We start from the raw sequence: 17,610 nt of genomic DNA, 5'->3' as shown, positions 1-17,610 counted from the left end.
TTAACATTTTGGCATGACTAGACCTAATCCTCTCAGGACTAAGGAATTATTGAGTATTAAGTTTTGAGAATGGGTTTTAGGGAGTAAAATCTTAAAGATATATTGGAGTTGCTTTAAGGAGATGATCTACAACTCTCCTATGACCCAATTCTTTTTGCACAGGATTCTGTAGAACCAAGATTCTGGAAAATTATGAAAGAATCTGCTTCCCATAGAATCTGCCGTGGAGTTCTTTTCTGAGATTGTGCGTTGATATTGTGGATTGAGTTGTGTGCTAAAATGTCTGTACTATCCTTAGACCAAAACCGTTTGATGAATTGTTAACACCTTGTTATTTCGAACCATATCCTTTTAGCACAAAAATGTTTTACGAATATCATAAAGTGCTAAATATTACAATTAGAATGGTCTAAATTTTGTTCATTACAGAAGTGGGTGAACTAAAAATAGAAAAAAAAAACAAGGTACGAGGCTGGCAGCAATAGCTTCACATGTTGCGGTCATGTTACCATCATCTTCCGGCGGTAGAGCGTTGGCACCTGTAAACAGCAATGGAGATTGCACATACACATCATTGTCAAATGTGTCAAAATGCACATCACATAACTTGTTATTGCGAATCCAATTGTGGAGACACGTGGATGCAATGACGATCATCTTTTGGGTCTTCGGTTTGTACCGAGGATGCCTCCAAGAATTCCCCATTTTCATCTTGAGAACACCAAATGCTCTTTCGATGAAATTTCGCGAAGAATGATGATGGTTGAATGTCTCATACCTCCCCACCTGAGGGGTTTTGTTGGAAAGCTGGTACATGATATCGTTGCCCTTTCTATGGTGCTAGATATCCAATTTGTTTGGATATTCAGAGTCCACAAGGTAATATTTATCATAGTAGGACATCGAAAGACAATAGAAATTTACAACATACCATCATGTATATAAACATGGATACATACAAGAGATTACCTGTGGTCGTGGAAAATGATGACGAACTACAGCATCGCTCCATGACAGCGGCGGTGCGACAACCTTAGTGCTCACTACGTGTGGGCGAGTTCTTCTGCTTGATGCGTGGGTTGGTCGACCGCGAGCGCCCGCTCGTTTTTTTGTACACGAGGTGTGAATGGGTCGACAACATTCTGACCGTAATTACGTGCTACAATAGGGGTATTTGTTTAATTCGAATTCCTTTGAGGGACTCTCCAAAATCTTGAGATTTCGAGAAAATCCTGTTTTCTTTAGATTTTGGATTGCACTGGGTTTTTAGAGAATCCTCTCAAAATTTGGGAAGCAAAATCAAGTTCTTGTCGCTCAATATTTTTCAAACCGAGATTTTGTATAATATGCTCAAAAGAATTGGTCCTATGTTAAGGTTATCAAAGATGCCCATAGCTCGCAAAAGACGATCAAGATGACCATTACTGTCTCAATGATTATGGCCTCGTCTGGAGCTCAATACTACTCCCCCTGTCTCATAATGTAAGACATTCTTTGACGCTACACTAGTGTCAAAAAACGTCTTACATTATGGGACGGAGGGAGTATGTGATAACTTTGATGTGCCACCCTTTGAGAATTTGTAATGTAATAAGTTTCATAATATATATCAATATAATAAGACTTAAAGGGGTGAATCCAATTAATCTCAGCCATCGAACCATGTCAATCTAACGATCTAGATTGCTTCGATGGTGAATGTTTATCCTATCTAATATCAACATGTATTTAATTTTTTTCATAATGCATTGCACGTACGCATTTACTAGTAAAGTTAAAAGTACCCGTAGCAAAACCTTTCTGCCAAATTTGTTGTAGATGTGGCACTCTCTTCACCATTTGTAGTTGTTTCTCGTGGCCATAGAGTTGTCTGGGCCCACGAACATAGCAGTAATTGTTGTGATGTTTATTACCTCAGCAGAACACGATTTTGGAGTTACTAGTAGTAGGTGACTAGCTAACCTCGCGCGGCGGCACGCCGCGCCGGTCGACAGTTTATATTGTACATACTGATTTATTTTGTTTATTCGCTTCATTTATCATACATTAATTAGAAAGCAATATTGGGTTGCAGCCATCGCACAAAGTAATTAAAGATAAAAAGTTTACATTCATAATTGATTTACACATAGCATACGGTCATACAGTATTACAACATGGAGGAAATTAATTTATTACAACTGGACACTACCTGGTAAAAAGGAATTAAAATGACTGAAGGAAACTAAAACGACCGATACTTGTACGCAAGATGGCATAGGACTTTAAACGTGACTGCAGATAGCATTGGAGCCTGAAATCAAGTCATTCTGGAACACTCTCCCCGGGGGTTAGTGCCAATAATGAAATAATATAACACTTTTGCGAAGTGCTTGAGTCGTGTGATAGGCGGACAACTACCAGTATAGCTAATGATACGGTCTTCAGTGAATGGACGATGTGGGTGCATACAGAGGGGCACCGCATCTAAGAAATCGTTGCATATATGTGCTAGTGTCTCCGTTTGGGTTACAGTCTCGGCTTGGCGAGCAGCAACCTCACGTTTGGCCATATTGAACTGCCAATGCTTTGCACGTATCTTTTCTTGAGCTGATAGAAGCTTTTGATTTGTTGCCTGCAACACAGAATAATTATAGTCGTTGATTGTGATAGCATAGTTCTCACAAATGTAGTCCAGCACTGCTTGAGCAGCCCCTTCTTCCGCCTCGTCTTGTGTTGCTACGGATTCTCCTTCGAAAATCAAAGGATTTTCATTGATGCTCCCTGTGGAATATACTGCTCCCATGTGCAAGGACACCTGTATGGTACCATCAAGGTACGTGAAATGAAGGTATCCTTGCACCTCCTGCCTTATGGCTGAGCCGACAATTTGGAGAATGACTCGCCTTGATATATACACCATCAAGTCGTCGTTCTGCAAATGGACAGAAGTTAGTAACTGCATTACTTTACATGAAGTTTTAATCTGAGTTCAAATCTTGGTACAAATGCATACCATGTTAACTGGGGTAGCATTGGAAGAAGAACTTGAAACAAACTTCTTTTCCTTTTTCTTTGATTGTTTTCCTGATGGGAAGCTCTTGGCCGAGTGGTTGGTACTCATGGCTAAACTCTTTGCCTTTCGATACTTGAAGTGAATGAATGCCGTGAAACCCAGTATGGCTATATATATATAGGTAGAAAGAGCGACGAGTCACCACATTACTAATATAAGCGCGGCAAGTGGCAGTTGTTGCATGAGTGAATACAAAACTACCCGTGAATACAAAAAATGGTCACAATCGAAAATAAAAATCACAATCCAATTAACCACGGCGATCGACGACAGACCACACAGATGCATACGCCATGCACGTAAACTGACGGATACACCACCGGATGCACCTATCAGCACCAGGCCCACGTACATGCGCCCATGCATGCAGGCGCGCGGGTACACAACGGGGTGCTCCCATCAACACCAGGCACACGTGCATGCGCCATGCATGCAAGGACACGGGTAACCAACAAGGTGCAACTAACAACATCAACCGCATGTCCGGGTCACCACATCAATAACGCAGACACACAAACCAACGTGCATGGCCCATGCAGCCAATCGCTGCTGTAGACCATACGGCTATCTCATCACAGTGCAAAATCGGCAACAACGGACCACAGTGCAGAACCGACAAACAAGGGACGAAATTAACAATTAATTAACCAAACCAGTGTACAGACATCCGAAAAAAGATATGGAAGAAACAGCAAAATACCAGGCCCTAGAGCAGAAAAACAACCAGTAGCAGGAACAGAATCACGTCCACACGACTCCGCGGCGCAAAAAGGGACATCTGCCAATGTAAAACAAACCACAGAAATAAGTGCACAAACAAATAGCAGCCACCAATATGAACCAAACTAAATGAACAAACCGAGAGTAGAATCGATGGGCCGCTTGCCCAGCCGGATCACCTCCCTACGCCGCCTAGCAAAAGCATCACCACCTAACTCAAACAACAAAACAAAACAGTTAGTTCACACAAACAGGCAAAAATACGAATGGACCGAAAGAGAAGAGCATTCAAACCAGACTGCGCTGCAAGATCCAGCAAATCAGGAGATCGCTCACAGAAATCACGCGAACGACGCACAGGACGACCAAACCGAGACGACGAGCGAATATGAGAAGATGAAACACCTCGCAAAACGATAGACCGATCGGTCAGAACAGCAGAAGCAACAACACGGACCGAACCACCTCGCCGACCAACTGTAGACCCCCCCGAGCGACAGGGCCGACCATGACGACGTGGACCATTATGACTCGATGAAGAAGAGACCATCGAATGGAGGCACGCACGAAACGCAACTGGAAACCACAGGTAGTACAGAAGGAAGCAAAGGAACCTATTTATAGCCTCCGAAAAGAGAGAGGAAAGCACAGAAAGGAATGGAAAAATCTCCGGGAAACACCAGAAAGATCGCACCGATCAGCGGAAATGGCAACATCGCGAAGGAACATCGACAGCGGCACCGCTAGAACAACATAGACAGAGTAACCGATGGACGTAAAGCAGCACTGGTCGCTGACAAAGACCGGCAGCACCGCATGAGAAAGCGACAGCTCGATCGAGAAACACATCACGACGACACGAATGGCAACAGCGGCCGAACAGCAGAAAGTGACGGCAAGCACACACAGACAAAAGCTAGACCAATCAGAATTGAAATTAAGGAAATTGCTCATACAAGAAGAGGAATCAGCAGATGACAAACCAATCACAGAGCAACAACCAGCCGGCACGAACAAAGTATGACCGCCAGCCGGGCGACGTGGTGAGGAGCTAGACCAGAAGAAAGAATTATGCATCCGTAAAGAGAGGGCCAAGAAAGCAGGCAAATTGAATGTGCTCACCGTCGACAGCAGCAACCCCGGCTTGACGGTGCAGTAGATATCTACCAGGGTGTCGCCGTGGCCCTCCTCCTTGCGCTCCACCTTGAACTGCAACGGCCAACCAACATTCCTCAGTTAGTCTCTTGCTTTCACCATTAATTTTTTCAAGCTACAACAACAATGGCCCGGCTCTCCTCTGGCGACAGTGGGTGGCTTAGATTGCTCACCTTGGGGGTGTTCCTGGACAGCATCTCGTTGGGTTCAGCTCTCAGAACACACTCAGCAGTCAGCACCGGTGCCGGCTGCGGATGGGAGTCCTCCATATCCTCCTGGAGATCATCTCCAGCAGCTCCTTCATGTAGTCGACCGTGTCCCTAGGATCGACGTTCTGTCTATCTAGATGCCCAAAATCAAGAACACACATTCAGATTTACTCCCAAGATTACACCCCTCTTTCTTCCAAGATCGACTGACGATTGATCTTTACCATGCTGGGCACGACGCAGTGGAGCATGGAGAGACGGTAGTTCAGGCGCTTGCGGCGGCGGCGCTCGGCCATCTGATTCTTAGAGGGCATGCCCTCCACCTCTTCTTCCTCTATGCCGGCTTAGTGGCCGCCGCCATCGCGCAAAGGCAGAACGTGGCGTCGTCCGCGGCCGCCAGCCCGGGCTCCACCTTGCAGGCGTCGAGGCGTCACACCTGTTCAAGCAGGAGTTTCCACAGCCGCGCGTCGACCCAGTGGCGCTGGCGATTTTTCTGCTCGCCGGCCGGCCGTGTATAGGTCGACCGAGGCGGGAAAAGAGCGGGCCGAGGCATGCGACGGCGGCCTCGTCGCCGCCAGCGAGGAGGGTGAGTGTGCCGTCGCTGGCGGGACACTGCTGCTGGAGCCAACGGCGTGGCAGCCCAAAGAGCTCGTGCATTCCAGGAGGGCCTGGCTGGCAGTGGACTCCGGTGAGGAACGGGCGTGGGCATAGCCAAAATTTGAGAGATAGACGCAACGATGCAGGGGTGATCGTTGGAAGAGGATGAGCGCCGGGAAAGGCGAGCCTTTCTTATAGGCCAGTACGGCGGTCGAGAGGTCGGCAGCGGGACGGAAGTGAGGGCTTCCGGAAAAAAACCATATACGTCAAGAAGTGGACACATCACACATGCATCCACGTAGTCTCATCGCATGAAGATCACCTCCCACCGGGGCATGTTGCATGCTGCACATGCAAAAACCGAAAACAAAGCCACCGCTAGACAGAGTGCATGTTTGACCAGGAACCATCGATGAGAAAGCGGCAGCACATCAAAACAATCAACCGACAACGACACAAGAAGATAGCGATGGCCAACAGAAATGGAATGAATCACGTAACAGAGAGAACCACGCCAAACAGCCCCACATGCAGTCAACAGATGCTAGATGAACCAAAAGAACCATCACAGCAGTTCAAAAAATTTGAAACAAAACCCTGAATCCACAAAGCAGTTCTACACCACCAGGTACCAAATTAATAGCACGTGTCACATGCGGAATTCACCATACATCGTTTTCACACAAGTGGCTAAACCTCACGGCAAAAACTTGGCCTGGAATAGAGGCTTGGGTATGTTTGTGATTAGCATGCTGCCAAATTGACAGAACCTGGACGCCTCTCTGTTTCAGTTGAACTCCCCACATACTGGAGAAGCCTCTAAAGCCTCCTCAGCGTGGGACCAAACCAAACAAAACCGAATCAAGCCGATTATCTGCCGGATCGAATTTCCGAGGTGAGCATCCCCAAATCCATCTTATTCTTCACCCCCCTGGTTGCTCCCGTTACCCGCCGGTGTGTAGTTTCTGGTTCCGCATTCCTTTCTTTCTGCTCAGATTTCTTAGGTTTCTGATACAAGTTGGGTAGCTTCCTCCCCTTTCTACTTGGGATTCTTATCTGTATAATTTGATTTGTCCCAAGCACTGCGGCTGGATAGGATTCTTCGAAATACTGTAGAAATAATGAGGAAAATGCCCTGATCCGACCTTTTATAGAACCACCCCAATCCAATTACTCCCTCCGTAAACTAATATAAAAGCGTTTAGATCACTACCTTACAGTGGGAGTACATGTGTGCAGTTTGCTGGAGGTTTTTCTAAAAAAAGAAACTTGGGTTTAGGAGGAGAACCACACTTAGGTTGGAATCTAGATTGGTGGTAAGAAGATGAGACGCTTTCAGACCTTGAGCTGGGTTGGGAAAACGCTGATTTTATTTTGTACGAGTGAGTAACGTTTCTGTTATGTGAAGTGGCTGTTTTGGCAGTCTTTACTTCTCAAAACGATTACATTGTTGATGGTGGATGGAGAGTAAGACATGCTCTCTCGACTGATATTATCCTTTTGAGGCATTCTGATTTTGTGGCGTGGTTCTGACTGCGTGAGTAGCTTCACGTTCATGTCAGGGATTCCTGGTACATGATTTCTGTTCGTTCACTGTTTTTTCTCATGATTAGCCTGTTACCTCTTCCCTTGCTCTAATCATGAAATGCATAACAGCTCTGACAAGTGACAACAGGGATGGCAACCGGTAGCGAAGCTGGAAAGCCCGTGGAGGTCGTGCTGGAGTGGCCTAAGCAGGACAAAAAGAGGATGCTGCATGCTGTTTACCGTGTGGGAGATCTGGACCGCACCATTAAGTATGCTGGCTCTACTTCTGGTAGATGGTGATATTTGCAATTTCATTACTAGTATGTTTGTGCTGATGCGAGTGATTTAATTCTCATAGGTGTTACACGGAATGCTTTGGGATGAAGCTGTTGAGGAAAAGAGATGTTCCTGAAGAGAAGTACACCAATGCGTTTCTTGGGTTTGGACCTGAGAACACTAATTTTGCACTTGAGCTGACTTACAGTATGTTCATTGGTCTGCTCGCAATTGTTTCTAATGCAACTGGTTTGATGTCCTTGTTAATGTTTGGTCGACGTGTGTATCTGCCTCAGTGATAAGATAATACTGGCAAACTGATGGGGTCTTGTTCTTCTCTCTGCATATGAGCCGATAAATTCTTTCGTGGGTTAATAGTGTCATTCTTTTCCACCTCCTGTTGTGCTAACATGTCCGTTCTCGTTTGATAGATTATGGTGTTGACAAGTATGACATTGGACCGGGCTTTGGACATTTTGCCATCGCAAATGAGGATGTGTGTATTGCTTACCTGCAAATCTTACCCTTCATGTTACAGACCCTCGGGCTTATACGATGTCGTGGATGCAACGCAGGTGTACAAGCTGGCTGAGACAATTAAATCATCTTCTTGTTGTAAGATCACTCGTGAACCTGGTCCTGTCAAGGGAGGGTCCACTGTGATTGCCTTTGCACAAGACCCAGATGGTTACATGTTTGAGCTTATCCAGAGGGGTCCGACGCCTGAGCCTCTCTGTCAAGTTATGCTTCGTGATGGTGACCTTGATCGGTCTATCATGTTCTACGGGAAGGTATTGTTTTGTAAAAGGAGAGGTTGTTTGAAATGTTAGACACTATCCTTTCTGTATATTCTCTAGGACAACAGTTATATGTGTGATATTCTAACATTTGTCTTTTATGCAGGCCCTTGGATGAAGCTTCTGAGAAAGAAAGATGTGCCTCAGTACAAGGTACATCACATGCCAATTGTTGTTTTGATGCCATTTGTCCTTTGAATTTTGATGGACTGAGCATGCTTATGATTTGTGCAGTACACAATTGCCATGATGGGCTACGCCGAGGAGGATAAGACCACTGTTCTGGAGTTGACATACAATATAACAAGGGCAATGCATATGCTCATGTTTTGACAAGGTTTTTTTTTTTTTGCATTATTTCCTCTTTAGGTTTTGACATTTCTTAATGGTTGTTGTGTTGCCTAAGTGCAGGTTGCTATTGGCACTGACGATGTGTACAAGAGTGCTGAAGCAGTTGAGTTGGTTACCAAAGAACTAGGTGGAAAGGTTCTACGGCAGCCTGGGCCACTACCGGGGCTGAACACGAAGATCACCTCTTTCCTTGATCCCGATGGCTGGAAAGTGTCTTCTGGCTGTCTTGTGCATCACACTGCTTTATTTGAATTGAGGCGGGTGAATTAATTTACAAGATGTGCTTGCTGTAGTCAATGCTTGATTTAAAATTTGAAGAGCTTATTGTAGTCAATGTACTTTGGCAGTTAAATGAATTAATTCGAAACGAAATGAAGAATAATTCAATTGGCTTGCACAAAGTGACCGATAATTGCTAGTTTGTCTGTAGAAACGAATTATTTCCAGTTAGTACATAGTTTCAGAGTCTACTCTTGGATTGGCACCTTCAAGGACAAGCTGTTGCTTGTAAATGCAAAAATACTCCCTCCATTCCTAAATATTTGTCTTTTTAGAGATTTCAAATGGACTATCACATACGCATGTATTTAGACATATTTTAGAGTGTAGGTTCATTCATTTTGCCCCGTATGTAGTCATTTGTTGAAATCTCTAGAAAGACAAATATTTAGAAACGGAGGGAGTAGAAAATTGGAAAACAACAACATTGTAAGAAAGTAGGCATCCTAGGTGTAGCGAGCAAATTAACAAGAATTTTTGCGTGCGGCATGTTTGTCATACTGAAAATGATTTCTTAAGAGGTTGTTCTTCGGTATCCTTGGCAACCAGCAGGCCTCAGTTGTGGAAAATATGAGATGGATGAGTATTGTTGTTGTATTGATCTGACCCTTGTGTAGGGTATATATAGGAGTACAAGAGGGGTAGAGACTTGGAGTACAAGATAAGTTACGTGTGGTTTAAACTAATTCTATTTCTATCTCTTCATCTCTAACTTAAACCCAATTATATTTGTAACATTCCCCCCTCAGTCGCAGCGGGAGTGAAGCGGACGAGTACGACTGAATTTGAAGTCTTGCGCTTTCGTCGTCTTCTCCGTTGCGCCATCATCAACTGCGTCTCTGATGGGTTGGCACCTAGGACGGTGACTGCGTCCCCTTCTGGTGCCTTCATGCCTTCTCCTCTATTCCCTCCCGCAGTCACAGCGGGAGTGGCGTGGACGCTAGTGACGACGCGGACGCTGTTGACTGGAGTTGTTGCCGATGAGTTGCTGTAGATCGATGTCGAGGTAGCCGGTCAGGGTGATGTAGCCGTGGTCGATGGTATGGTCGTCGTGGATGATGAAACCGCACAAAGCCGGAGGCGCAAAAAAATGCGCTATGACAGGGCTGCAGACGTGGACGATGCACCTTGCGGATGTCAGAGGGTGCCGTCGGCGATGAGTCCGCCGGTTTTGCCAAGACCGGGGGAAGCCCATCGAGCACACATCGGTTTTGCCAGAACCATGTGGCCGTGTGGGGTCGTCACTGTAGTGACGCCGTGTCGATGCAGTCGTGCCGTCGTGGATGACGCGGTCGATGCCATCGTCTTGACGCGATCATTGCCGTCGTCGAGGTCGCATCTTGCAGAAAAAAATCTGTCAGAGGACGATAGGTGTCCATCTTGTGGACAAGGCGGCGGCAGTGTGTTGATGATTATGGTGATGAAGACCACGTTGATGACGACCTTGACGGTGATGTGTCGGCAATGGTGCTGCAATGGCGTGTCGATGATGATGTCGCTTGAAGGCGTTCCTTCGCGGCGACGTGTCGATGTCAATGCCGTGCTGAAGAAGTATGTGACCAGTGGCCCGGCGTAGTCGTACTTGATGTAGTTCGGCTCGGGGAGGTGTCGGTGTAGTTGCAGATCGGTGGCTTGATGCACGTTCGCTGCATCGGCTCAGTGTAGACGGTCCGCCGTGTACGTGGTGCGGAATCAGTGCGGAATCTCGCTCGGTGTAGTTTGCCAGTCGGTGAAGATCGCTGTTGGCGTAGTCCCGAACAGTGGAAGTTGATGTAGCTACGATCAGTGTACGCCCGGATTGAAGCAGCCACATGTGTTTCCGTAGTCCAGCGCCGCCGTGTACGTCAATGTGATGTCGAAGCCCCTACCCGCGGAGCACAGCCGCGCGTGGCCGGTGCTGCCGGTCGACGCTGCAGAAGGGCCGTGGCTGGGTTCCACGGCTCATGCCATGCGCGTACCCATGTTCATCATGGCGAGTGTTGCCACGCACGTATGCATGTGAAACGGCCATGTTCTTGCGGCTCGATGCGTGCATGGGCTATGGAGTCGATGAAGTTGCCGGCGCTTGACGATGAAGTTATGCTTGGTGCTCGCGGGAAGAAGTTGCTGATGATGCGTGGTTGCCCGGGATGCCGATGCAGATCGTGAGAGTAGCCGCTTGATGCAGGCCTGCGCGCCGGAACGGCGCCCGTGCATGTGCGAGGAGTCCCTGGCCTGAAGTCGTTGCCCGTGCGTGACGCTGGTGGAGACGCATCAGTGGTGTGGCGATGAAGTTTGCAGCCACGTCTTCTGGGGCGATGGAGTCCGCGTGAACCGGCGAGGGAGGAGCATGCCGCACATGCCAGAGGCATCGCCTCCATGCGCGGGGTTCCGCATGTATCCATCGTGCGTGGTGAAGACCCAGGTCGATGCAGCTGGACGTGTCGAATCGCCGCCGCTGCTCCCCAGATCTCCCTGTCTCGCGCAGTAGATCTGCTTTTGCCCAGCGCCATCCCTTCGGGGCCGCGCCGTCGGCTATTGTTGCCGGGGTAGATCGACGCTGAAGTGCACGTCGATGTCTCGCGCGTGCCGTCAGCTGCGCGCTGGAGTGGGAGGGGCGCCGAAGGCGCCGTTTTCTTCGCCGATTTCTTCTGCAGTTCCCACGAGTTATGGAATCGAGGATAGTCGGATTTATTTGGTGGCTAAAAGAAATAAATCTAAGGAATTTCGAAAATTGGATCTATCTAGTGGAACCGATCTGATCTTTGCTCGACCGGATGCCGCGCCCCCGGGAGAGGAGATTAATCTCCCCGGGGGCGGCGCGCTGCGGAAGTGTGGTGGAAGGTTCCTAGGATCGGCGTCGTGAGACAAACCGCTCTAATACCATGTTGAAAATATGAGATGGATGAATATGTTAGGTTGGTCTCTATCCCGTTCGAACCCAACGGGTCGAACAGGCCCCTGACTCGCGCCCTGATCGGGGGCGCCCAACCAAACCATGGTTGGTGGGCCCCTGTCGCCAGCGCAATATAAAGAGGTGGGGTGCCGGGGTACGTATCATGAGGTTGACCGTGCACCACAACACCACCGACACACCAATCCGATCTAGGGTTTTGCGCTAGGTCGACGGGAAGCTCCGCCGCCGCCATCTCAGTCCACATCGCCACCGTCATCACACCACCATGGCCGGTGCTGGATCGAGTTCGTCCGCACCAGGAGAAGGTAGGTTACCGGATCTCCTAGCCCACTCCGATCTAAGGATCTATCAATGGTATCAGGTAGCCAGATCAGGCTAGAAGATTTTCGGTAAAAGAATACATCAAAGAAACAGAAAGAAATCCCACCCCAAAAGAACCCTAAACAGGGCAAAGAAAGGCAAACAAAAGAACCACAAAAGTAAACCGGAGTATGGCCTCGGGCCTCGCCGGCAAAGAGCGCCGCCGTAAGGCCGCGCCTGTTCCTCTCGATCCCGTCGCGCATCGGCAAGCCGAGGTGACAGGGACGAAGAACCACCCCCTACAGGGGCAAAGTACAGGCACCACCACCGAGCCGTTTGACGGCGGCGCGTTCACCATCGAGGTGCTCGCGCACACCGGCAAAGGGGACAAGGAGGGCGCCGCCGTATCGTGCGCCGCTGCTCGCGGCTCTCTCTCTCTCCAATAGAAGCAGGTGGTGGTTGGGTGACAAAGAGAAAGGAAGGGGGAAAGGGAAGGCTTGCACAGCGCGGCTCGACGCAGTCGCCGGTAGCCGGCGTGGCCCCATCCGCCGCATCGGGAAGGCCGGCTGTGCCCTTCTGCTCTCTCACGTTCTCTGTTGCGGGAGATGGGGAGAGACAGATGGAGGAAAAGGAGGTGGCTCGCGCGGCGCAGAGCGGGGCGGTGGCGCTCGTCGCCGTTGCTGGCGACCGGCGCGGCGCGGTGGCCCGCTGCCGGAGTGCGCGCGAGAGAAGGCAGAGGCGAGCGGCGCGCGTGGGCGAAGAGAACGAGAATGATGCTAGGGTTCGGGAGGTGAGGCCGACGCTGGCTGGTTTTGACCCAGCGAAAGCCACGCCTGTCCATCGGATTTGACCGGACGACAAGGAACGAAACCCTAGCGCTGTGATGGGCCGTTGGGCCGAAAGTGGACTCGCGACTAGGCTCAGGCCGCCAGCCGCCGCGGGCGCGCTGGGCCGAGGCCGCAGCTTAGCCGCGCGCTAGGCTGTGTTGCAGCCATTTATTTTCTTTTTCTTTTTAGAGAAGAATAGAATTAATTCAGAAAAAGAAAAGTTCATGTATTTTATAAAGTAAAAGTTTCTGTAGAACTAAAAAAGTTCGTGAATTTCTATTCACATTTTTTTCCGCTGCGTAAATTATTATTAGTGCTCTTTTACAAAGAAAATAAAAGTTTAAAAAGAATTATGTTTTAAGAGCATGTTAAAGTAATTATTGAAATGAATATGATTATGTTATTTTTATGACCAACGTTGTTAATAACATGATCATGTTTTATTATTGAAATTTAAAGGTGCATTTATTTCTAATATTTTGCCCAATGGTAATATAGATTTAATTGCATAGACAATTGTATGTTTAATTTGACCAACGTTAGATTATTGCATATGATTGTTTTATTGGTGTCACTTAAATTGTGATTTCAGGAGGCTTTCACTTGATGAGTTGCCTAAAAGAAGTTCCGACACTCAGAGGTGACAACCACACTGAATGGAGGAAGAAAGTTGAACTGGCATTTATTTGTGCTGATCTTGACTGGGTTGTGGTGAAACCACAGCCGGTCAAACCCACAGAGCCAGTAAGAGAGGCCACTGATGATGATGCTGCATGGGCTAAAAAGAGGGGGACTATGCTCCTTTGGAGCAGTCCTACCTCATAGATAACCAAAAGTGGGTCAATGCAAACAAAAAGTGCATGGCTTTTATAAAGAATACAATTGAGAGCGTCATTGTGGGTTCCATTCCAGATTGCACTTCTGCAGGGGAGTTGCTTACAAAAATAAAGAGCCAGTTCACTGGCTCTTCAAAGATCTATGCCACCCAGGTGTTAGAGCAACTGGTGACAGAATGCTACACAGGTGGTAGTCGTGGAATAAGAGAGCACATCCTCAGGATGAGTAATATGGCAGCAAAGCTCAAGCCCATGGATGCGGATCTAGAGATCAAACCAGCACTCCTGGTCCACCTGGTCATGGCTTCACTGCCACAGGAGTTTGCAACTTTTGTTGTAAACTATAATATGTCACTTGGAACATGGGACATTGAAAAGACAATAGCAATGTGTGTCCAAGAAGAGGACAGACTCAAAGCCGCACATGGTGGTTCAATCAACTATGTGAAGGAGTGGAAGAAAAAGAACTACAATCAAAACAACAAAAGTTCTCCTTCAAAGAATGGAAAAGCCCCCTATCAGCATCAGCATCAGCAACAGCCTTTCTCAGTGGACAAAGGCACATGTCTCCACTGCAAGCAGAAAGGGCATTACAAGAAAGACTGCGCTGCTTGGCTGAAGTCAGTCATGGCAAAAAGAGGTAACAATATAGTTTCATTTGTTAATGAATCCTTGTATACACAGTTTTCAAAATCCACTTGGTGGATTGATTCCGGAGCAACTGTTCATGTTGCAAATTCTTTACAGGGATTCCATTCGACGTGAACTACGCTAAGAAGCGAAAGACGCATTGAAGTGGCAAACGGAGTTGAAGCAGAAGTTGAAGCTGTCGGTGATATCTCCTTGGAGTTAGCTGGCGGATTCAATCTTCTACTTAGAGATGTTTTATTTGTTCCATCATGTCATAGAAACTTAATTAGTGTTTCTTGTTTGGACAAAGATAGTTATGAATGTCATTTTGGACATGGCAAGTGTGCCATTTGGTATAATGATGCTTATGTGGGTGATGCTTTACTACATGATGATCTTTATTTGTTATCACTTCATGAAAAAGTTTATTCCGTTTGCAACGTGAAAGAAAATGTTTCTGCGTCCAATAAAAAGCAAAAGAAAAGAAAAAGAACATTCGACTCATCGAAATTATGGCACTGTCGCTTGGGCCATATTTCGAAGGGGAGAATAGAAAGATTAGTCAAAAGTGAAATTCTTCCTCCGTTAGAATTTTCAGACTTAGAACAATGCATAGATTGCGTTAAAGGAAAGTACGTAAAACAAATCAAAAAAGGTGCAATCCATAGCACAGGCACACTAGAAATCATCCATACTGATATTTGTGGACCATTTCCGGTGAAAAGTGTGGATGGATATGACTCGTTCATAACATTCACAGATGATTACTCTTGCTATGGATATATTTATCTAATCAAAGAAAGATCTGAAGCGTTGGATAAATTTAAAATATTCAAAGCTGAAGTTGAAAATCAGCATGATAAAAGAATAAAGATAGTTAGGTCCGACCGTGGGGGAGAGTACTACGGTTGGCACACTCCATATGGCCAAGTCCCTGGACCTTTTGCAAAGTTCTTGCAGGAGACTGGCATAGTTGCCCAATATTCAATGCCGGGCGAACCTCAGCAAAATAGAGTAGCTGAAAGGCGCAACCGTACACTTATGGATATGGTGCGCAGCATGATGAGTTATTCCAACTTGCCATTGGGTTTATGGATGGAGGCGCTTAAAACCGCCATTCACATTCTCAATAGAGTACCAAGCAAGTCGGTGCCCAAAACACCGTACAAGCTATGGACAGGAAGGGTGCCATCCCTACAACACTTCAGGGTGTGGGGGTGCCCTGCTGAGGCCAAAATGTTTAATCCAAACATTGTAAAGTTAGATCCCAAAACAGTGAGTTGCCACTTCATTGGCTATCCAGACAGATCAAAGGGTTTTCGTTTCTACTGCCCAGACAGATATACAAAGTTTGTAGAAACGAGACATGCAGTCTTCTTAGAGGACGAAATGATGAGGGGGAGCTTGGTAGCTCGGAAAATTGATCTTGAGGAGAAGAGTGTGCATGCACCTAATCCGATGATTCAGGAGCCATTTTTCTCACTACCAGTTGCAACTTCACCCATGACAACTATGGGGGCAGACCCGAAACCTGTCCGTCAGGAGCCGACTGAACCTGTTGTTGAGCATGAAAGGGAGGTGCAGCAGCAAATTTTAGAAGAAGTGCCAGAAGTTGAGGCACAGAATGTGCCAGAAACTGAGGCCCTTAGAAGGTCTACAAGACCAAGAAAGTCAGCTATTTCTACTGACTTTAAAGTTTATAACACAGAAATGGTCCATATGGAAAAAGATCCCACCTCATATGAAGAAGCCATGAGAAGCCCTCATTCATCAATGTGGATGAAGGCAATGGAAGACGAGATGAAATCAATGAGTTCCAAAGATGTTTGGGACTTAGAGGAAATTCCTAAAGGAGCCAAATCAGTAGGTTGCAAATGGGTCTACAAAATTAAGTATGACTCTAAAGGGAATATAGAAAAATATAAAGCACGACCCGTGGCAAAAGGATTTACACAAAGAGAAGGGATAGATTACAAAGAGACATTTTCTCCGGTCTCATGTAAGGATTCCTTCAGAATCATAATGGCATTAGTTGCTCATTTTGATTTAGAATTACATCAAATGGATGTAAAGACGACATTTCTCAACGGAGATTTAAAAGAAAATGTCTACATGAAATAGCCCAAGGGTTTTATCATGGAAGGCAAGGAAAATATGGGATGCCGCCTAAAGAAATCCATTTATGGATTAAAGCAAGCCTCTAGGCAGTGGTATTTAAAGTTTAATCAAACGATTAAAAGTTTTGGATTTAAAGAAAATATTGAGGATAACTGCATTTATGCAAGGTTTAAAAATGGGAAATATATTTTCCTAATCTTGTATGTGGATGACATTCTGCTTGCTAGCAGTGATGTTAGTCTACTTCAAGAAACAAAGAAGTTCTTATCCTCGAATTTTGACATAACAGATCTTGGTGAAGCATCATATGTTTTGGGCATAGAAATTCATCGAGATAGAAACAATGGAGTCTTATGACTATCGCAGAAAGCATATTTAGAAAAGGTTCTTAAAAAGTATAATATGCATGCGAGTAAAGCCACACCTGCTCCTATAGTTAAGGGCGATAGTTTTGGGAAATTCCAATGTCCCAAAAACTAGTACGAGATCGATCAAATGAAAGGAGTACCATATGCTTCGGCAGTTGGTAGCTTACAGTATGCACAAGTGTGCACTCGCCCTGATTTAGCCTTTATCACCGGGGTACTCGGTAGATATCAAGAGAATCCAGGCATAGAGCACTGGAAGATGGTAAAGAAAGCATTACGTTATGCGCAAGGCACGAAGGACTACATGCTAACATACAGGAGATCTGATTCCCTAGAGATAAAAAGGTATTCAGACGCAGATTTTGCGGGGGACAAAGATGATAGAAAATCCACGCCAGGATACATATTCACCCTCGCTGGGGGAGCTATTTCGTGGAAAAGCTCCAAACAATCGACAGTTGCATCATCCACGATGTATGCAGAATTCATAGCATGCTTCGAAACCACGGGGCAGGCGATATGGCTAAAGAAATTTGTACCCGACTTGAAAGTGGTAGATTGTATTCACAAATCACTAAAGATGTACTGCGACAATCAGCCCGCGGTATTTTACGCTCACAACAACAAGTCGAGTAATGCTGCCAAAACAATAGAGATAAAGTATTATGT

General features: G+C 46.4%; 2 protein-coding genes across 4 annotated transcripts; one reads left to right on the top strand and one right to left on the bottom strand.

Annotated features, from left to right (window-relative positions):
• Positions 1-2,171: 2,171 nt before the first annotated feature.
• On the bottom strand, positions 2,172-5,737 carry LOC123134216 (uncharacterized). 3 transcript variants are annotated; one of them, XR_006465584.1, is made up of 6 exons: positions 5,364-5,737; positions 5,104-5,272; positions 4,898-4,984; positions 3,915-3,986; positions 2,996-3,833; positions 2,172-2,914 (listed from the first exon to the last, which is right to left on the bottom strand). XR_006465584.1 is itself a non-coding variant. In XM_044553501.1 (2 exons), the coding sequence occupies exons 1-2, from the start codon at positions 3,101-3,103 to the stop codon at positions 2,300-2,302; spliced, it is 723 nt and encodes a 240-aa protein (XP_044409436.1). In that variant the 5' UTR covers positions 3,104-4,888; the 3' UTR covers positions 2,172-2,299. The 3 variants fall into 3 exon arrangements, 1 of the variants encoding a protein (XP_044409436.1); XR_006465585.1 differs by lacking the exons at positions 4,898-4,984; positions 5,104-5,272; positions 5,364-5,737 and adding an exon at positions 4,070-4,888; XM_044553501.1 differs by lacking the exons at positions 4,898-4,984; positions 5,104-5,272; positions 5,364-5,737 and having other exon boundaries at positions 2,996-4,888.
• Positions 5,738-7,391: 1,654 nt separating this feature from the next.
• Positions 7,392-8,493, top strand: LOC123134215 (lactoylglutathione lyase-like). Its single transcript, XM_044553500.1, has 5 exons — positions 7,392-7,532; positions 7,622-7,746; positions 7,971-8,035; positions 8,115-8,330; positions 8,443-8,493. Exons 1-5 carry the CDS (start codon positions 7,414-7,416, stop codon positions 8,452-8,454), a joined length of 537 nt encoding a protein of 178 aa, XP_044409435.1. The 5' UTR covers positions 7,392-7,413; the 3' UTR covers positions 8,455-8,493.
• The last annotated feature ends 9,117 nt before the right edge of the window (positions 8,494-17,610 follow it).

The sequence above is a fragment of the Triticum aestivum genome, chromosome 6B (genome assembly GCF_018294505.1).
Source record: "Triticum aestivum cultivar Chinese Spring chromosome 6B, IWGSC CS RefSeq v2.1, whole genome shotgun sequence".
Classification (NCBI taxonomy): domain Eukaryota; kingdom Viridiplantae; phylum Streptophyta; class Magnoliopsida; order Poales; family Poaceae; genus Triticum; species Triticum aestivum.
Note: the sequence above shows the minus strand (reverse complement) of the source record. Positions and strands in the feature narration are given on the sequence as shown.